The sequence below is a fragment of the Convolutriloba macropyga genome, chromosome 5 (genome assembly GCF_964194025.1).
Source record: "Convolutriloba macropyga chromosome 5, txConMacr16.3, whole genome shotgun sequence".
NCBI lineage: Eukaryota > Metazoa > Xenacoelomorpha > Acoela > Convolutidae > Convolutriloba > Convolutriloba macropyga.
Window position 1 is genome coordinate 33,615,922 of NC_134472.1, and position 22,688 is coordinate 33,638,609.

The 22,688-nt window shown below is 36.9% G+C and overlaps 2 protein-coding genes across 2 annotated transcripts in view; one reads left to right on the top strand and one right to left on the bottom strand.

The window, feature by feature from the left end:
• The window catches only part of LOC142340349 (uncharacterized), a 67,945-nt gene extending 62,373 nt beyond the window's left edge, over positions 1-5,572 (top strand). Inside the window, exon 3 of the mRNA XM_075390923.1 lies at positions 5,313-5,572. Within this exon, the coding sequence (XP_075247038.1) occupies positions 5,313-5,572 (260 nt within the window). The remainder of the gene's footprint in view (positions 1-5,312) is intronic.
• Positions 5,573-13,714: 8,142 nt separating this feature from the next.
• The window catches only part of LOC142339966 (carbohydrate sulfotransferase 1-like), a 38,452-nt gene continuing 29,478 nt past the window's right edge, over positions 13,715-22,688 (bottom strand). Inside the window, exon 6 of the mRNA XM_075390338.1 lies at positions 13,715-14,163. Within this exon, the coding sequence (XP_075246453.1) occupies positions 13,946-14,163 (218 nt within the window). The 3' untranslated portion in view covers positions 13,715-13,945. The remainder of the gene's footprint in view (positions 14,164-22,688) is intronic.

Consider the following 22,688-nt stretch of genomic DNA (forward strand, 5'->3'; position numbering starts at 1 on the left):
GTAAGAGTTTTTGAGCTGCATTTTCCTAAAAAATACTCCCATTGCAGCCCGACTCTTACATCATTTTACCCCCCTTGGCAGTCCAACTTTTACATCATTTTAGCCCCCCCCCCCCCCTGGCAGCCCAACTCTTACATCATTTTAGCCCCCCCCCCCCCCCTGGCAGCCCAACTTTTACATCATTTTACCCCCTCAATCTTATATTGTTTTAGCCCACATACCTGAAGACTGCCAGTCTTGAACCCACAACCTCTGTACCCTCAGCTGCGTCGCCTTATCCTCAGAACCATCTAAGCTTGTCCAACTCTTGACTGTCTAAATGTATGAATAATACTTGTTAGAGTTGCCCCATCTCATCAAAATAACCCCTCACTCTTACACCATTTTACCCCCCCCCTTGGCAGCCCAACTCTTACATCATTTAACCCCCTCTGAACAAATTACCCCCTCACTCTTACACCTTTTTACCCCCCTTGGCAGCCCAACTCTTACATCTTTAAACCCCCTCTGAACAAATTACCCACCCCCCCCACTCTTACACCATTTTACCCCCTTGGCAGCCCAACTCTTACATCATTAAACCCCCTCTGAACAAATTACCCCTCACTCTTACAACATTTTACCCCTCTTGGCAGCTCAATTCTTAGCTCATGTTACCCCCACTGGACAAATTAACCCCTCACTCTTACAACAATTTACCCGCCTTGGCAGCCCAACTCTTATATAACTTTACACCTCTGGACAAAATACCCCCTCACTCTTACACCATTCTACCCTCTTGGCAGCCCGACTCTTACATCATTTTACCCCCTCTGAACAAATTACCCCCACCCCCCCACCCCCACTCTTACACCATTTTACCCCCCTTGGCAGCCCAACTCTTACATCTTTAATCCCCCTCTGAACAAATTACCCCTAAATCTTACACCATTTTACCCCCTTGGCAGCCCAACTCTTAAATCATTAAACCCCCTCTGAACAAATTACCCCTCACTCTTACAACACTTTACCCCTCTTGGCAGCTCAATTCTTAGCTCATGTTACCCCCACTGGACAAATTAACCCCTCACTCTTACAACAATTTACCCGCCTTGGCAGCCCAACTCTTATCTAACTTTAGACCTCTGGACAAAATACCCCCTCACTCTTACACCATTCTACCCTCTTGGCAGCCCGAATCTTACATCATTTTACCCCTCTGAACAAATTACCCCCACCCCCACCCCCACTCTTACACCATTTTACCCCCCTTGGCAGCCCAACTCTTACATCTTTAATCCCCCTCTGAACAAATTACCCCCTAAATCTTACACCATTTTACCCCCCTTGGCAGCCCAACTCTTAAATCATTAAACCCCCTCTGAACAAATTACCCCTCACTCTTACAACACTTTACCCCTCTTGGCAGCTCAATTCTTAGCTCATGTTACCCCCACTGGACAAATTAACCCCTCACTCTTACAACAATTTACCCGCCTTGGCAGCCCAACTCTTATCTAACTTTAGACCTCTGGACAAAATACCCCCTCACTCTTACACCATTCTACCCTCTTGGCAGCCCGAATCTTACATCATTTTACCCCCTCTGAACAAATTACCCCCACCCCCCACCCCCACTCTTACACCATTTTACCCCCCTTGGCAGCCCAACTCTTACATCTTTAATCCCCCTCTGAACAAATTACCCCCTAAATCTTACACCATTTTACCCCCCTTGGCAGCCCAACTCTTACATCATTAAACCCCCTCTGAACAAATTACCCCTCACTCTTACAACATTTTACCCCCTTGGCAGCTCAAATCTTAGCTCATGTTACCCCCTCTGGACAAACTAACCCCTCACTCTTACAACAATTTACCCGCCTTGGCAGCCCAACTCTTACCTAATTTTACCCCCTCTGAAAAAATTACACCCTCGCTCTTACACCATTCTACCCCCCTTGGCAGCCCAACTCTTACATCATTAAACCCCCTCTGAACAAATTACCCCTCACTCTTACAACATTTTACCCCTCTTGGCAGCTCAATTCTTAGCTCATGTTACCCCCACTGGACAAATTAACCCCTCACTCTTACAACAATTTACCCGCCTTGGCAGCCCAACTCTTATATAACTTTACACCTCTGGACAAAATACCCCCTCACTCTTACACCATTCTACCCTCTTGGCAGCCCGACTCTTACATCATTTTACCCCCTCTGAACAAATTACCCCCACCCCCCACCCCCACTCTTACACCATTTTATCCCACTTGGCAGCCCAACTCTTACATCTTTAATCCCGCTCTGAACAAATTACCCCCTAAATCTTACACCATTTTACCCCCCTTGGCAGCCCAACTCTTAAATCATTAAACCCCCTCTGAACAAATTACCCCTCACTCTTACAACATTTTACGCCTCTTGGCAGCTCAATTCTTACCTCATGTTACCCCCACTGGACAAATTAACCCCTCACTCTTACAACAATTTACCCGCCTTGGCAGCCCAACTCTTATCTAACTTTAGACCTCTGGACAAAATACCCCCTCACTCTTACACCATTCTACCCTCTTGGCAGCCCGAATCCTACATCATTTTACCCCCTCTGAACAAATTACCCCCACCCCCCACCCCCACTCTTACACCATTTTACCCCCCTTGGCAGCCCAACTCTTACATCTTTAATCCCCCTCTGAACAAATTACCCCCTAAATCTCACACCATTTTACCCCCCTTGGCAGCCCAACTCTTACATCATTAAACCCCCTCTGAACAAATTACCCCTCACTCTTACAACATTTTACCCCCTTGGCAGCTCAAATCTTAGCTCATGTTACCCCCTCTGGACAAACTAACCCCTCACTCTTACAACAATTTACCCGCCTTGGCAGCCCAACTCTTACCTAATTTTACCCCCTCTGAAAAAATTACACCCTCGCTCGTACACCATTCTACCCCCCTTGGCAGCCCGACTCTTACATCTTTAAACCCCCTCTGAACAAATTACCCCCTAACTCTTACACCATTATACCCCCCTTGGCAGCCCAACTCTTATCTAACTTTACCCCCTCTGGACAAAATACCCCCTCACTCTTACACCATTCTACCCCCTTGGCAGCCCGACTCTTACATCATTTTACCCCCTCTGAACAAACCCCCCCCCCCACTCTTACACCATTTTACCCCCCCCCCCCTGGCAGCCCAACTCTTACATCTTTAAACCCCCTCTGAACAAATTACCCCCTAACTTTTACACCATTTTGCCCCCCTTGGCAGCCCAACTCTTACATCATTTTACCCCCCCCCCCCTGAACAACTCTTACATCTTTAAACCCCCTCTGAACAATTTACCCCCTCACTCTTACACCATTTTACCCCCCTTGGCAGCCCAACTCTTATCTAACTTTACCCCCTCTGAACAAAATACCCCCTCACTCTTACACCATTCTACCCCCTTGGCAGCCCGACTCTTACATCATTTTACCCCCTCTGAAAAAATTACACCCTCACTCTTACACCATTTTACCCCACTTGGCAGCTCAAATCTTAGCTCAATTTACCCCCTCTGAACAAATTACCCCCTCACTCGTACACCATTATACACCCCTTGACAGCCCAACTCTTACATCATTTTACCCCCTCTGAACAAATTACCCCCTCACCCTTACACCATTTTAACCGCCTTGGCAGCCCAACTCTTACATCTTTAAACCCCCTCTGAACAAATTACCCCCTCCTTCTTACACCATTTTACCCCCCTTGGCAGCCCAACTCTTACATCATTAAACCCCCTCTGAACAAATTACTCCCTCACTATTACAACATTTTACTCCCCTTGGCAGCCCAATTCTTACATCATTTTATCCCCTCTGGACAAATTACCCCCTTACTCTTACGCCACTTTACCCCCCCTTGGCAGCCCAACTCTTACATCTTTAAACCCCCTCTGAACAAATTACCCCCTCCTTCTTCCACCATTTTACCCCCCCCCCCCCCCTTGGCAGCCCGACTCTTACATCATTAACCCCCTCTGAACAAATGACCCCTCACTCTTACAACATTTTACCCCACTTGGCAGCTCATCTTAGCTCATGTTACCCCCTCTGGACAAATTAACCCCTCACTCTTACACCATTCTACCCCCCTTGGCAGCCCAATTCTTACATCATTTTACCCCCTCTGAAAAAATTACACCCTCACTCTTACACCATTTTACCCCCCTTGGCAGCTCAAATCTTAGCTCAATTTATCCCCTCTGAACAAATTACCCCCTCACTCTTACACCATTTTACCCCCCTTTGGCAGCCCAACTCTTATATCATTTTAACCCCTCTGAATTTCAATCAGGGGGGAGAGGTGTAATTCCTGAAAATTCCTCCCATTGCAGCCCACTCTTACATGTCAATTTCAGTCAGGGGGTAATTCCTGAAAAGTCCTCCCATTGCAGCCAATTGCAGCCCACTCTTACCTGGCAATTTCAGTCAGGGGGTAATTCCTGAAAAGTCCTCCCATTGCAGCCCATTGCAGCCCACTCTTAGATGGCAATTTCAGTCAGGGGGGTAATTCCTGAAAAGTCCTCCCATTGCAGCCCATTGCAGCCCACTCTTACATGTAAATTTCAGTCAGGGGGGTAATTCCTCAAAAATCCTCCCATTGCATCATTGCAACTCTTACATCATTTTACCCCCTCTGAACAAATTATCCCCACACTCTTACATCAATTTACCCCCATAGACAAATTACCCACCCACTCTTACATCAAAATGGGAGGATTTTAGAGAGGACATTCGAGCCGGAGAGAGAGAGAGAGAGAGAGAGAGAGAGAGAGAGAGAGAAACACATATACACAAAACAGCAAAAACACAAAATCAACCTTTGTTTTCATACGTTTTGTGGTTGTTTGTTTACTTATTTTTCATTTAGAATTAGCTCTTTTTGAACCATATTCTCATTCATCTGGTTGTTGGGTCTTGTATTAAATTGTAGCTTTTTGTCTTCTGTACATTTAACACAGATTTTTTTTCATCCATTGTTCACGCTTCTGACCTAAAAACGAAAACAGTCATTGATGACTTACATCATGGAGGACAAGAGGTCGGTATATCTGAATATCACTAAAATGCACCTTTAAGTATCCACTTTCCAGTTGAGGAGAAATTTGTAACAAATGATTCTAGTCCCTTAACTCATCATTGGTAGGCTATGTGTTGCTTATTGTACGTTGTTTTGATTTTTAGTTGATATTATTCTTTGGCTCGTTTCCGGAGTCTTCCGGCTGTGTTTAATTTTGATTGCCGTTTTTTGTTAGACTTTTGGTAACGACTGTGCAGGCAATGCTTTCTACGAGCTGATGGTAACGATAAAAGACTACGGTTATATTTGCGGCGTTTACGGACCGCTAAAAACTAACGATCAGAACCTCAACTTGTCGCTGATAAAACGCAATTGGGCTGCTGAAGTTGCACTACGAACATTGAAAATTAGCTATGGTTTCGTTAGTTCATTGACCCTAATTATTCTTCTGAAGCCATTCCATGAACCAATCAAAAAAGTTTTCAGTCAGCTGAAGTGCAAAAGCAACACTGCTTAGCGGCTAGATTACAAGAAATAATTCTACCAGAAATGCTAGCTGCGCATATCTTGATATTTTGAAAATCAATTATCATCATTATCCGAATTTTCACAAGTTCCGTATATGAATTTATATATAAATGACTTTCCTCCCTTTCGTAAATAGAATTTTCCTCCAAAATTTTTCATTTTCAGTTATGGTCAAAATTATGAAAGTTATGAGATGAAAGTAAGAAAGCTCGTTGTTTATAGTGTACAGATAATTAATAAAAATCTTATATCAAATGAGCTAACGGTCGCTGAAAATTATCAGCTGTTTTGCTGAAGTTTCAACGCATTTGCACATTATTTCAGCACTTGTCAACACATTGGGCAGATAGTTATAAAAGATCTTTTCCACCGATAAAAAAATTTTCTCAGCCGCTGTTTGCGCTTTTCAGTGCTCATTTTATATAAAGTTTCCAATTTTTCCCTACACAAGTTTTACACATTCTGCACATTTTGGTACATTCAAAACCCCCGCTGAGTTTTTTCCCAAGTTTCTGGAACGTACACCTCTTCTTCAACTGCGGCAACTGTTCCCTGACTAATCACACTTTTAGCTCGGACTTGAGTCTCAGAGCATTTCAGTACTGTAACATTTATTCCAATTGTATATCTTTGGCCCAGTACTGTATAAGTGTATCCTAAGAGTATCATCCTACTCATGATGTGCAGTATAAGTCCCATAGATAGGTTTTTTTTCTGAAAATGGACTGTACATCCTTGGTTTTGATTCTCGTGATGTTCATAATAAACTCATGAAAAAATTTGAAAATTTCGAAAAAAATTTAGAAACTTTGGGCGATCCACTTTTCGATCATGACAATGAGTTTACTATCTTAAGACATTGAGAATAACGTTTCATCATTAAAAAAAAGTACCCGCCAAGACCAGATAATACACGCCGAGTGACAGGAAACAGCCCAATTTTGACAGAAATTGCAGATTTTTAGTGTTTATTTTACATTTACTTTAGAATGGACTGACGATTTATTTAGATTCCTTTTAGAATGGACTGACGATTTACAATTGGAATACATATATAAATTGGAAAACAAATGGTAAATCATAAGTCCATAGTGGGCTTGGAGGTTAATTGAATCATGGGGGGGGGGCTAAGGGATACATTTTTGTGCTCTTTAAGCAAAAACTCGGTCAAATTATTTTCAAAGCTCTTTTAGTGGAGCGAGTTTTTTTGTTCATTCGCGTGATTAAATTTTTGCTCACACGTGACCTGCCTCACCCTCAAAAATGACTTCCTCGCTTTGAAATTGACTTTTGTTTAGAGAGCAGCTAACAGAAGCAGCAAAAACTATTTAAGCTTCTAAATCAAAATTTGGTCTGTCTTTTAATGTCTTTTTAGACTGCAGATCTTCAAAGCTATTGCGGCTATTTTCTGGCAATCTGCCAGCTATGTTTATTCTTCTTCCTCGAATATAGGGGTCTTTCCAATTATCACCCCTATGAAATTATAACCCCCCATCATAGTATAATTATTATGATGGGGGGCCTATAGGTTATCTGACTACTAAGCTGGGAGGGGGTATAATGGAAAAGACCCGAATATAGAATTAGTGGTGTTCTTCGCCTTTCATCGCCATCTTGTCTGACTTGGCTTCACATCTTTCTTTGTTTGAAAAATACTACTAAATTTTGGGCATGCAGGCAATTTTTTAGTTTTGGATGACAATGTCACTTGTTTACTGAAAGTGTTCAAAAGTGCTTTTTTAAAGTGTTCACGTTTTTAATTCAAGTTTCAACAGACTCCACTCTGTGGTTTGGTTGTGATTTAAACTTAAAACAGGCCAAGTTCTTCTTATGCCGTTGATTCTGTTTTCAGTGCCTGTTGTTTGTTTGTTTCTGATGTTTCAGAGCATTTCAGTACTGTAACACTGTATTCCCCTTGTATATTTTCGAGTCAGTACTGTATAAATGTATCCTAAGAGTATCATCCTACTCACGTTGCGCAGTATAAGTCCCATAGATAGCTTTTTTTCTGAAAATGGACTGTACATCCTTGGTTTTGATTCTCATGATGTTCATAATAGATTCATGAAAAAAATTGAAAATTTCGAAACGAAATTTGGAAACTTTGGGCGATGCACTTTTTGATCATGACGATGAGTTTACTATCTTAAAACATTGAGAATAACGTTTCATCATTAAAAAAAGTACCCGCCAAGTCCAGAAAATACACGTCGTGTGACAGGAAACACCCCAATTTTGAAAGAAATTGCAGATTTTTAGTGTTTATTTCAGATTGTAATGGAAATTCTTGTATGTCCTGGTTTTAGCTCAACGGAAACGGATACATTTATGGACTGACGATACACAATTGGAATACATATATAAAATGGAAAACAAATGGTAAATCATAAGTGCATACGGGGCTGGGAGGTTAATTGAATCAGGGGGGGGGGGGGGGAGCTAAGGGGTACATTTTTGTGCTTTTTGTGCAAAAACTCGGTCAAATTATTTTTAAAGCTCTTTTAGTGGAGCGAGTTTTTTTTTCATTCGCGTGATTAATTTTTGCTCACACGTGACCTGCCTCATCCTCAAAAACACTCCCTTGCTTTGAAATTGACTTTTGTTTAGAGAGCAGTTAATAGAAGCAGCAAAAACTATTAAAGCTTCTAAATCAAAATTTGGTATGTTTAGTGTTTTTCTAAACTGCAGATCTACAAAGCTATTGCGGCTTTTTTATGGCAGTCTGCCAGCTATGTTTATTCTCCTTCCTCAAAGATAGGGGTATTTCCAATTTTAACCCGCATGGAATTATAGCCCCCCATTATAGCATAATTATCATGATGGGGGGCCTATAGGTTATCTGACTACTAAGCTGGCAGGGGGGTATAATAGGAAAGACCCGAATATCGAATGAGTGGTGTTCTTCGTCTTTCATCGCCATTTTATCTTATGTGGCTTCAAATCTTTCTTTGTTTAAAAAGTACTACTAAATATTGGGCGTGCAGGCGACTTTTTTAGTTTTGGATGACAACGTCACTTTATTACTGAAGGTTTTCAAAAGTACTTTTTTAAAAGTGTTCACGTTTTTAATTCAAGTTTCAGCAAACTTCACTCTGTGGTTTGATGTGTGATTTAAATTTAAAACAGGCCAAGTTCTTATGCCATTGATTCTGTTTTCAGTGCTTGTTGTTTGTTTGCTTCTAATGTTTCAAACATTTTGCTGAACCACGTGGATGTTGATGTGCTACGTTGGACATGGCTGTGTACTTTTTCCCCTGAACGCTGGACTACGAGAACTTTTCCCAGATGGCAGGTGTCCATGAAAACCATGCAATGTTGGTTTCAGATGGCAGGCACGAGACCAGATACCTTCAGTAGCTATGCAGAGAGAGAAAGAGATGTGAAAATGAGAATGCAGTGTTGCAAAAGGGCAAAAACTAAATCAACTAAAAAACTGCAATTTTTAGTAAAATCGTGTAATATATCCAATTAACAATAATCATAATGAATTAATTTTTGGCTTTCCTAGAGAATTTTTACCAAACTTTTTCTTGTTTTAGGGGAAGTTTTTTAAGTTTTAGATTAAGTGCAAAGGAGGATTTTTTTCTTGCCGATGAGACAAAAATAGGCTGAAAACTCTGCTGTTCAGATCAAAAATCAGAAATAGATCATTAAGTACAGGCTAAGTTCATGAAAATATCAGAATAATGATCATTATGTACAGGCTAAGTTCATTATTTTACTCTGGATCTTACCATGAAATGTCTATTAAATGCCTTAATAAGAACTCTTGGCATGGTAAAACTCAGAATAAAACTAGTATGATTAAGTACTGATTATTTATGAGACTCAGGTCCGGGTGAAGACTTGACTCACGAAATGAATGCCAAGTCTTGGCCATGACTTGACTTAGACTTAAGAAGTCATGACAAGTCTTCACAATGTTCAGGATTTGAAAAAGGACTTGATAAGAGCTCATTCATGAGGTTTATTTCAATGGAGAAGTTCTGACAAAGTCCTGAAGCCTCTTCCGGCATAAGCCTAATTCTGTCAGCATTTTCGTTAGTAATCCGATTGAAGGGCTTATCCTTCAGTGGGATGCTTCACCAAAAAATTTTCTGCAGGTCAGCCTGATGAAACATTAGGAAAAAAAGACAAAAAACAACGACTGATTCAATTAACCGTTTCTGGCATTTCTGATAAACTATTTAAGAAAAGCCAAAATGTACGATCGAACAGGCTAAATCAGATCTCTATTTTTCACTTCTGGTTGCAACTGTGATGCTTCAAATCAGTGATGGGAGCATTCTATACATACTTGTACTGTTGTCTGCAATGCAATATCTGATTGCATGAAATTTCACCAACTATTCAATTTCTGCCCAGCAAATTTTTTCAAGTTATTAATCAAACAAACAAACAACAAACAAACAAATAAACGACTTTTCACAGTAGTACTTTTTTGAACACGGGTTTTCCATTTGAAATTTTTCCCAGTTCTCCAAATGCGAGAGAAAAGCTCCGTGATTCCTGCACGGATTTTTTAAATTTCCGGATATCCCAAATTGCCGTGAAAATTTTGAGAATTCCTGGTGAAAATTTTAACATTCTCGGTCCCGCATTTTCGCCGGCAATCCAGCCGAGAATTTTTATGCCCTGGTGTTGTCAGCCGGTAATGTTTCATCTTGTTTTATCCTAACAGAAAACGCGGAAACCGACCTCGTCTTACAATCCCTGCAACTTTCCCGGTAAGACCCAGATCTTTCCAATTTGTTTCAGGATTAAAAATCCGGAATCGTATTTAGAACTCCTGAATCGGTGCTCTCTGGGTTTTGAGTCATTGAAATCTGATCTTTGGTTTCTGATTTTCAAAACAAAGTTTCTGTAACTATGGCTTAATTAACTTTTTAGGGATACTCGACGGTTACAGCATTGAACTGGACTTCTGGGCTTTGATCAGTCCAAAGAGTTTGTTTGATGTTGATTAGAGCTCTTAATATTACGTTACCAAGGAGGTTAACATACCAAATTTTTTTTCGGGTTTGCGCCAAAAAATAGGTAGGGACCAGACCAAAATTTAGGTATAGGCCGGACCAAACAGACCGACGATTGGGTATGAGCCAGACCAAACCTAGTCAATTCAGGTATGAGCCAGACCGAACAGATCCGGACAGGTATGGGCAAGATGGAGCAGCGTGACCGAAAACTTGTCCAGACTATGGGCTCGGTCGCATTGGGTCCCCTATCCGCGACACAGGTCTGCCTGAACTATACCTGTCTTTGTTCGAGGACTTCATCCTGGGAAACTTAAAATTTTTAACATTTAAGTAAAGTAACAATTTAAGGGTGCAAAAATCATGTCAGAAAAGTATTGAGTTCTGAAAATGTGTAAAGTGCGTTAAGTGCGTTTGCTTGTCTTAGTCTAATAATTTGCGTTCAAGCATTCAAAATGACTTCTAAACAACAAATTACTATTCGTCTTCATAAATATGCTCTCTGCTGTAGAAGCTCCATGGGACACTAAAACATCTAACCTTACCTAACGATCACTCACGCAACATAAAAGATACCCGAGTTTGGCCGCAAAACAGAGTCTTACTAATCATTCTGAGTCATATACAACTTAGCAACTTTTGTTATCTCTTGTTCTTGCGGAAGTTTGTTTATTGGTAGCAATGCCTATGATGATCACGAGCAGCATAAGACTATAAACAACTACTCTATATAGAAATGATTTTGGTTTCTTGAATCCTAATGACCATTGAAACATCATATATGGTTCTTTTTAAGAAACTATATGTCCTATATGAAATAAAAAATAATCTTTGTATTGTTACAAAGGTTGTTCATCAAGGGTTAAGTAAAACCAAAATTGATGTCTCAAAACATGAAGCTATTTATTTTGCTCTTCCCTGCTTAATTGACGGAGATCTCACGCTCCCAAGCGCAGAATTGCTTCGTCTACCATAACGGGCTTGACAGTAACTGTTTATTTTTGCAATATATGTCAACTGAATGAACTGTTGGAGCCTTCATTTCCACTAGTTTTTATACCAAAAAGAAAAATTAAACGACCATCGAAACATTTGATGGTACTGCCACCCCGAGTTGAACACTATAAAAAATTTAGGAATATAACTAAGTCATATATAGTTTGATTACCCATACTCATATAATAAAATATATGTAGTTTTATGGAGTTTTATCGCTACATAAATTGTTCCTTGTAAAAATAAGATGATCAAAAATAGCACGACTGTGAAAATTTTCAAAACAGATGATTAGGCTTATTCGGAAATGCCGAGAGCTAAACTTAGGCGAAAAGGCCTTTACCGATGAATTTAATTTGCACTGTTTTGTTTATTAATTGATTAATCAATCAGCAATTAGTGTTAAATTCAAAACTGCCCTCCTAAAATTTTCACGGATTTTTATTATAGCAAGCTATAAATATCTACGCTCGATAAGAAACGCATCAAGTCTCAGTAATAAAACACGCTTTCGCTCTCTTTCAGGAACGCGTTATCAATCGCACGCGTTCGAATTATATGCCAAAATATGTGTATGATTATAGATAAAAATATCAATGATTGTGATCGGCTTTCTGTGGGAGTTTTTAGTAGTTCTTCCGTAATTATAAGCAAGTTATAATTAAACACCACAGTCTGTTAAAACTATCAACGCGCTCGCCTTTTGTGGAGTACCAGTGATGTAAGGCACGGGAAACAGTGAAGACATCCCGTTACTGTTTTCCACGATTGACGGTGCTCTTGAGATGCCGCAAAATTACAAAATGGGGACTAAGTAATGTCACATTTGTCCACGATTTGGCCAAATAGCCTCAAAAAGCAACTAACAATAAATTATTGATTCAACAAGAGAGGATTCGTGAAAAATGAGTCACCTGAAATTGCTCGAATAGCTGACTCAACTAACGATTCTGTTCAAATCGCTTGAATTGCATGAGAACTCATGATTATCGAGTGTTAGAAAAACACAAATAGCTGAAAAAAACAATACAAGTTGTGTATCTGATGTGTGGCTTGGGCATCACATTTTCAATTTAAGTTAACACTCTTCCAATGTATTGAGAATAAAAGGCAAGGTGTAGGGTGGTAGGATGTTAAAATAGACGCAATTTAGGAGTGAAATAATTGTAACAAAGCCTCAAATGCTGAAAGCAAAACAAATATGCCTTAGCCAAGCGCTATTCACAAGATATATTCACCAACATATATATATTATATATATATATTGTATTTTCATATAAAAATTAAAACTGCCTTGCCTTTTAATTTCTCTTTTGTAAATGACTCGCCGACCTTTCTGAATTCTTGTGCGTTTATTGCCTCCTTTCGTAGTAGATCCAAAATTCACCAAATCTTCATAGTTGATAAACCAAGCAAAAGAAATATGCGAAAATTGAAACAGAAAGGCATTAGGTTGATTTTAGTAACAAAAGCCAGCAATAAAGCAAGACTCAGATGGCTGATAGCAGCATAAAGCGAATTATATTAACATTTTAATAAAGTATCAATTTCATATCCCTCATTTAGTAAAAGCACATTTGAGCAGTTTATCAAAAAGTAAATCTCTTGAAAAATTGGCGTGTGGTTCTGAATAATTTTTAAATACATGCACACAATAGAAAGAGATGCCGATGCGAGAGCTGATAATACCAAGTTTATGCTCCATGCACTACGTATTAACAGAAAAAAAGAGCAAGGTTCTGACGCCATTGTTTTGATTGGCTAAACTTAAGGCATACAAAAATGTATTAAAAGAGGACTGTGAATAATTCAAGACCAATTTTTCGGACCTTTTGAGCATCAATATCGGATTGGACTTGGCCCTATCTCCTGCAACCCTCTCCAGAAGAAAAATGAAACCAATACAATCGTCAAGCTGCACCTCGTCTTTCCCCCTGAGTACAGTAGCAACAACAGAAGTGAGGTTGTCTTCTTGAAGAAGAGAAGCCCAGGAACCTGAGAGAAGCCAAGAGGAGCGTCAGGATTAGCAGAAGGTCTCTCTAGAACTTGTTGGATCACGCAATAGGGAGTCTTTCAGAAGTTTTGAACGATCTGAGTTTAGTTCTACAGAATCTCATTTTTACCATCGTTTTTCTCAATTTAATATTTGGTTTATAAAAAACACTGTTTTAAATAGGGCTAATTGCGCATACAATATCGTTCATGATGAGAATATAGTCAAACACAAAGTACGTGAGTTAATAAATTTTCGGAAACTAAATTTATAAACTTTTTCTTTTGCGATATAATTATGTGAGTTTTAATGTGAGGACATTGTTTTCGGAAAAAACCTGTAAAGTTTTTCCCATTTTTAATTTCTCAATAGAAATCCTTTGATTAATACATCCATATGATTATGTAAGGCCAGAAGACTGTTCAGCTTGTCCGTTTGAACTTCGTGCCCTGAGCAATAACTCTGTGTAGTTTTTGTATCCAAGAGTGTGATAAACGTATTGGCAGTGTGAGTCTGAGTCGTAACTGTGTGCCAGTTGTGGGGATATGTCTGTGATCCAGTGCTCTGCTGCAGTTGCGGAATCACGTGATGTTGACAGACTCAGACCCCTCTTTGCATCTGAAACATGATTTGAAGTTAATAGAGACTTATGGAGAGCATCTACCTGTACCGACAAAATTCGACTTCCAAAGAAAGTGTCAATACTCCTGTCAAGACAGGATGACTATCTTGCGAGAACTTACAAAATTCTTGGTAGGAATTTTTGCTCAAGTAGGAGGAATGCCTATCATAGAAGATTCTTGTACGATTAATGTTTATTTCGTAAGATTTTGTCAGAAAGTAATTTGAAAGATTATGCATCAGCTCATAGAACTCGGTCATAAGCTTGCATCATCTTACAAGATAGCCATTCATCTTCAAACAAATTAAATATTTTTGTGGATTAACTTCAAATTCTGAAATTCTTATGTGAAAAAATAGTAAACGAAAGATAACAAAAACAAAAATTTTTTGAACTCATAAAAACGATTAGGCGGGGTTCGCTGATGTGCCGTCGAGCAACGTCACAAACCGTCATTTGTCGAGAAACTCTGCAGTATTTGAAATATGTTTAGGTTGAATAAATATCAACAGATGTCTGCAAAACATTCTCTTATTTTACACAACCGAGTAGACAAAACACGATAAACTTTTTTGAACGATTTGAAAGTCTGCTTTCTGTCTCATTGGTTGTCAATTGATTGACTTTTCGTTAGAAAACTAACGTCAAGTTTGCAGACACAAAAACTTAAATTTTTTTTTTTAACGGTTTACTAATTTTCAAAGTTTCAGCATTCTGACAACTTAATTTCAGATTTTATAACAAAACAACAAGACAAGTTTTTGTTCAGCATCAGTTTTTATTATTACTAAATATTGACGTCAATAAGAAAAAAACCTTTTCTCATAGAAAAACATTTTTGTATTTTTCTATTTTTGTTAAATTCTCAGTGGGGCAGAAGCAATTTATCCTTTCTCATGAACCAAACAATTTTTGATTAATGAGTAGGAGTGAGCAAAATTTTGGTTTGAAAAAAGATGATTAAGAGTATTTGCATTTTTTATAAAATCCAGAAATGGAAGTTTTTACATCCATCAGCTTTCAAGACTGAACTTAAACACTTAATTGCTGGCCAAAAGTGATATTCAAACGTAAAAAAAAACCAATAAGTTGAATAAAACCTCAAAACATTTTTTGGTCGAATTTGACTTTTGTTATTTGGTGTCCGTTCATTTCCACATGTTGACAGCAAAGGGCTGAAACTTATTCCTCTCAATAAAAAGTAACGTCCCCTCATTGAGACCAACCTCACTGGTGTCACAAAAAGACTAGCTTTTCAAATTCATTTTGAGGTGTTTGAGGAACAGATTGTAAAGTGATCAGCAACAGCTCTTTTTCCTAACTAAACCTATCTTCGAAGTTTTCAGCTTAAAAATTTTTCTTTTACAGACACACGTGACCACCTTTGTTAGTCAACGATAAAAAATAAACCGGATCAAAATTCCAGTTCAGAACGCTTTCCAAGTCTGGTTTGGGCAATAAACGACATTTTAAAAAATGTTTTTGTCTTCATCTCATTTGTTTCTCTAGCTTCATTCTGCATATAGTTTTTCGACCTAAATTTTTGCTGATAATCAAAAACATATAAAACCAATGAGCATTAGACAAATTCTAAGTCAAATAAGTTGTGTTCTTCAAAATGCAAGAACATTGTAGTGGCAAATTCGTTATCTGTCGGGCATAAAGAACACGGCTCAAAAAAATTATGGTCAACTGATTTTTGAAATAATTTCCTTTGATTCCATCTGCCCGTTTTTTTAAAAAAAATTTTTTGATCAAAAACTAACGTTGTATTTGCTGCTATCTAAATAGGCCGATCTTGACTTGTTTTAATTGTGTCGCATAAAAATCAACCTTTTTTTCATTTTGAAGACATCTTCTTGACTCCCTTAGTTCGTAAGCGTAAAATGAAAAGTCGTATGAGATAAAAAAAAGTTTTGAAAACATCATACTTCAAAGTTTCCCGAGGAATAAAAAATTTTAAAAGTTCCCTTCAACAATTGATCTATTTTTTGGCAACTTTTCAATGAATGATGAAGCTTTCTTAGGCTCCAAAAATATTGATCAGCAAAATTAGCTTTGCAATATTAATATGTTCAAAACCATTTTGCCTGCCCGTTGAATTTGCCCAGTTACCCATCTGCAAGACACAAAAACGTATAATTGTCCCCCTGATGATCGAAAAGCTCAGAAAAACTCAGGTAGTTTTCAAAAAAATTGAAAAAAAAAATCAAATTTTATCACAAAAAACGCAAATCTGCGCGATATTATAACGATGTTCGTGACTCAAGTTCATGACAATAAATTAACCATCCATTAACGCCAAAATCATTCCATTACCGCTAGAAACTATGGAGTTACTTATTATGAACGCCTGGAGGAGGTTACTTGGCCTCTGGGGCTGGAAAAACAAAAAAAAAGAAATCACAAAAATTGATAAAAACTGCAAGTTTAATCAAGAAGTGCAAAATTTTATGGAATGAAAAAGTTGACAACAATTTCATTGCCACTAGAAACCCCAGTGAAAGTTCCTCGGCCACTACGGTCGAAAACCTGAAAATAAAAAATTTTAAAAAATGAAAAAGCAAAAATTAGTATAATTTTTTTCCTATTTCAATACCGAAACATATAGCTCATAAGTTGTCCATAAAAGTGATTAATTTTTGTAAAATCCCATCCTCAATTTTGACAAACGTCTATTCAAGAGTAATTCCAAAAAAGTCTAAAAAAATTGTGAAAAATTTCTCCAATTAAGGCTCAGAATATACTAAAAATGATCTTATAGTCTTAAACTAGGCCTTCCTGACAGCTGCACCACTCTTATTACCTGAACGATTACTGAATTTAGCTTTGTGCCTCCAATGAAAAAATGCCTGTTTATCCATTAGTAGTATAGTAATTTGCCTAGTGCTTGTAGGGGGGGGGGGTTCGATTCCCCCCCCCCCCTACAAGAAATTTTACCTCTGAAAAAGTGATTTTCTCTAAGTCAAATCAAGTTTTTTGGCTAACTTTTGCCAGCCTGGGTGCATTCTCACCCACGCTGGCAAAACTTCACCAAAAAAACTTGATTTGACTTAGAGAAAATCACTTTTTCAGATGTAAAATTTCTTGTAGCGGGGGTGTTCAAACCCACCACCCTACAATCACTGGGCAAATTACGGCTGTTCCAATATTCACTAGATAATAACTGGATAGATCCTAAAATCATAGAATATCATATGATTTTTTAAAAAACTCGAAAAATCCTATATGAGACACCTGATGCCTACAACTTAGAAAAAAATTTCAGTTTTTTTGTAAAAATTTTTCAAAATTTTTTGAAGTCCTTAAATGGTACGAAATGGATTTTGCGCTATAAAAGAGCACTAAAAAATGATTTTTCGTCAACTTCACTTTTTTCACCTATGCAGTATGGGGGGTCATAACATTGAAAGTTGAATTTTTTTTCGAAAATTTTTTCAAGTAAACTTTGATCCTAAAGTAGTATGAAATGGATTTTGCGCTATAAAAGAGCACTCAAAAGTGATTTTTTGTTGACTTCACTTTTTTCACCTATGCAGTATGGGGGGTCATAACATTGAAAATTTTAAATTTTTTTTCGAAAATTTTTTCAAGTAAACATCGATCCTAAAGTAGTATGAAATGGATTTTGCGCTATAAAAGAGCACTAAAAAGTGATTTTTTGTTGACTTTACTTTTTTCACCTAAGCAGTATAGGGGTTGAAACATAAAAAATTTCAAATTTTTGAGAAAAATTTTTCAAAATTTTTCAAAGTCCTAAATTGGTCTGATATGGATTTTGCGCTATGAAAGAGTTCTCAAAAGTGATTTTTTGTGGACTTCACTTTTTTTTCACCTATGCAGTATAGGGGTCGAAACAAAAAAAAATTCAAAAATTTTTCCGAAAATTTTTCGAAACTCTTCAAAATTCATAAAATGGTATGAAATGGATTTTGCGCTATGAAAGAGCACTCAAATGTGATTTTTGGTTGAGTTCACTTTTCTTCATCTAGGCAGCTTGGGGGGTCAACACATAAAAAAATTTTGAATTTTTTAGAAAAAAATTCCACAATTTTTTAAAGTCCTAAAATGGTTTGAAATGGATTTTGCGCTACGAAAGAGCACTCAAAAGTGATTTTTGTGGACTTCATTTTGTTCAACTAAGTAGGACCGGTTTCTAGACAACCCAGTTTCTGAAATAATCTAAAATATGTCAAAGGGCAGTCAGAAGCAGTTTTTGTTGACAATACTTTTGCAAATGTGCAGGATGATGTGGAAAGCATGTCTTTTTGTATTTACATGTTTAACTATGTATGTTTCTATCAAAACAAGTACGTATGTTTGCATGCATGTGTTCATAATTGTACTTTTTATGTATGAACAAACAATTGAAAGAAAGGAAAGAATGAAATTTTTATGTATAAAATCATGCGTATTCATGTATATAATAATGAACGTATTTATGAAAGTGAATATTTGTTTAAAAATAAATATAACTGTGCTTAAGTTTAGTAATTTGTTTGTATGAGTATAAGCTGAAACGTAGGTTTGTGTGTAGAAATTGTAAATGTGTGTATATGTCAAGACGTTCTTGATTTTATGTGTGTATGTTTTTTCTATGTATACAGTGGAATGTATGTATATATTTCTGAATGTGTTTATGTTTTTATGTATTTATATGCTTGCAAGTCTGACGAGAGAGAGAGAGAGGGAGATAAGTCCCTGGAGGGCAATTTGTTGTCAAGAAGAATGTTGTTGTTTGTCTCCACGATCCAACAATATTATATCTTGCAAACAGATTTTGACCTTCAGCGTTGATAAACTCTGTCCTTTATACACTGGAAAGCAAAATGTCACAACCGAAGACGACAACAATTTTTTGATGTTCTGAGCATGCTTTTTTGAAAATTGAATTTTCTTCACCTATCTAGCTACCATATTAAAAACTATCAAGATTTTTTACAGAAAAAAAATTGATGCTCTTTGTCTTTTAATCCTTGGCAAGAAAATGATAAAGTGTTGCAACACAGAAGACAAAAACAACTGTTTGATGTTCTGAGCATGCTTTTTTGACAACAGATTTTTCTACACTCATTCAGCTACCTGTCTAGGAATGAACAAGATTATTTACAGGAAAAAAATATATGAGATGAATTGTTGAGAGATAAACAATAAATTGAGCTAAGTAAAAAGAATAATTTCTGTAAAAAACCGAAAATGTTGGTGGAAAAACTATGATATGCAGGAGCAGCTGAACTTTTTAGTTAAATAAAGTAGAATGATAGGAATCTATCAAGAGCTTGAATCAGAAAAAAAAACTAAAATGATGTACAAGAGTAGTTTGCACTGGAACTGTAAAAAGCGCTAAATTTTTCAAAAGTTAATTAGTCACTTTATCAATTAAGCAAGAACAAACACAAACTATGGATCTGTGGGTGGTTGCTAGAAACAGCTTCAGAAATATATGGGTCTTGTTTGCGTATTGGTAATAACAATAATGAATATTGCGTGCTGGGACTGAAATATTAAACAATAGCGAAACTCATCTTCAGTAAATGCTTCCGATAAGTTCAAATATTGAACACAACAAGTAAGGTACCAGAGCACCTCAAGCAACCAGAAATAAAAAACGTTTATAACTGTCTTCTTGTATCAAATTTACTGCGTTCAGTAACCCTGTGTAAATATTTTTGCATTACTTATTGTTCTGTCCACTTTTTAAAGTGAGATTACCGTAACGATGTTTCATAGAGCATCGGAAAGAGGTAAATTCAAAGGAATCTAAATTTAAAAAGGAGCAGAGTCTTTATAACATATAATTGGGCTAAGCAGTCTGGCGAACATATTGGAACTTAACACATTACTACTGCTACCTACTACTGCTACTGCCTACTACTACAACCTACAGCTACTATCTACAATTAGTACCTACTGCTACTGCTACCTACTAGTACTACCTACAACTACAACTAGATACTATTACTAATTACTACAACTACTTATTGGTTCTAAGTTACACTAGTACCTACTACTACTACCTTTTAATACCTTCAATTTTTACCTATTGTTTACTAAACATCTACAAGAATGTGTTTCTGTTTTTCTAAAAAATGAAAACATTTCATATCTCTAGAGACTCGTTAAGCATAAACAACAGAAGCTTTTATCTATCTCAAATTAATTTGTCCTGACAGACACAGACCGATAGAATATACCCCGCCAATATTTTCAAAAAATCATCAAGTGTTTGAAGTTTTTTCAAAGATATAAAAAACTTTGTCGTATACATTAACTCAGTAATTTTCAACTCAATGTTAATTTGTTAATTAACAATTAAAAAATCCATGGTATGATATATCCGGCTGATATTTAACTAATTAAATCAATGTAGAATTTTACTTTTTCGCGAACCAGTCTTATATTTAGAGCTTCAAATAAGTTTTATTGCTATGTTCTTTTTTTGAAGTGCAAATTTTGTAAACTTTTTCCCTTATGAGCGATCAGTCACAAACTTAAGCCTTTTTGTTCAAATGCTGTTTTTTTGTTCATTCAATGTATGATATCTGATTCCATGTGCAATTAATTGATAGATATGAAACGCAAACTTTTTCAAAAGTTCGAATATGAAGGATTGTATAGCGTAAACATTGACTGGTTCACAATGGCGTTGCACTATGTCTATTTATAAAATCAACTTTATAGAAACAAGCTTCCTTCAAAATTGCCTAGTGTGTACCTTAATGGAAACAAACATTTTACAACGTGCCTACATTATCCAAAAAAACTTAGGTTTTACTCTATATAGTGGTTTCCGTATGTTTATTCTGAGTCACCTGTTGTTTCAGTTGTCAGGTAATACACAACTTTTTCTGAACCTCATGTGTTAGTTGAGTTTCATATTAACCTTAGCTTCGGCTCAGGATGTGTTCACAGCTAAGACTGTAATTTTGAACTTTTTATTCATTAAAAGTTTAGCGCTACATGATTTTGCAATTTTTGTCATATTAACTTCTTCCTAATTTTATTGAACTTCATTTGGTCATTGTTTATCTGATGAAAATTGAAATTAAATCAACCTCATGAAACGTTTCTCAACAAAATTAAGTGAAACAGTGTTGTTGGATTTGAGAGCTGAAACAAAAACCTTAAATTTAGGTGTTTAGGTGAACACATTTTGTTCGTTTTGAACGTCTGCTTACACTCAATGGGCACCAAATGGTTCCAGAGAAGTACTTTTCGTGGAATATGAAACAAAATTCTTCTTTATTAGTGTTCAAAACTCAACAACCGAAGACGGTATGGCCTTGGATAAGCAAGTACAATAAAATTGTGAAATATGGCCGATCACTTTACCTAAAAAGTTGAACCATTGAAATCGAGTTCGTGTTTGTGATCTAATATAGTATTCAAGGATAACTGACTTTTTTCAATAAAAAAAGACTTGTTTTTTAGTATTCAAAACTCGACAAACGGAGGCGGTATGGATTTCGATAAGCAAGTAAATTAAAATGGTGATGCTTGGTCAATCGTTCTACATAAAAATGGAAGTTTTGAGTTTGTGTCTGAATTTGTGATCTGAAAACACTATTCAGGGATAATTGACTTTGAAAAAAGACTACTTTTAGTACTAAAACACAATAATCGGCGACCGTGTAACTCTGAATTACCAAATATAATGAAATATGAAAACTTGGCCTATCGCTCTAATTAAAAGTCAAAGTTTGAGTTTGAGTCTGTGATCTAAAAATAGTATTCAAGGCATAATTACGTCACAATAGTTGAGTTATGTTATAAAGTTGCGAACGCAAAACAATTGAAACGCGTTCTCACAATCTATTTAAGCTACAACTATATATGTGTCGAAAAAGTGAAGGAGAACTTTTGGTTTTACTAAGTTTTTCGATATAGTTTACTATTTTATATAGACTATATTCACATGGTCTATTATGTAATCTTTACTGCACGAGTTCTACAAGCATTTTAAGCTGAAGAGTATAATTTTGTATTGTTCTATAGAAAAGTACAGAAAAAACACATGATTCTCCTGGTGCTATAAAAATTGGCGACAGGGCTTTTAGCCGACAAGGAACAAATGAGAAATTTAGACGACAGTTTTTATCATAATTGGTTATAAAAGTCTGATTGGTTTACAAATCAGTAGTTCGGTTGTGATAGATTCCTATCAAGTCCCACAGGCCGTTGAGGCATGGCCATGGCCCGCGAAGCATGGCCAGATGCGGTTAAATCCTGTCCAACCACATATAGACCTCCGTTACACTAGTTGATGGAAAAACTGCATTATACTTGTCCGCTTACGGAATAGTGTTTCAAATTGGCCAATCACAGCTTCAGAATAAGTTTTATTGCTCCTTTTACTTAAATTGTCGGTAAAAAATTTTCATTTGTTGGTGTGTTGACATATTTTACCAGTAATTTTTGAAAAGAGCGGTCAGTGCAACTTTTTTAAATGATTAATTTTATCTGAAGAATGTTCTGCTAATTAACTTTAAATATTGCAAAAAAAACTAATATGGAGATACTT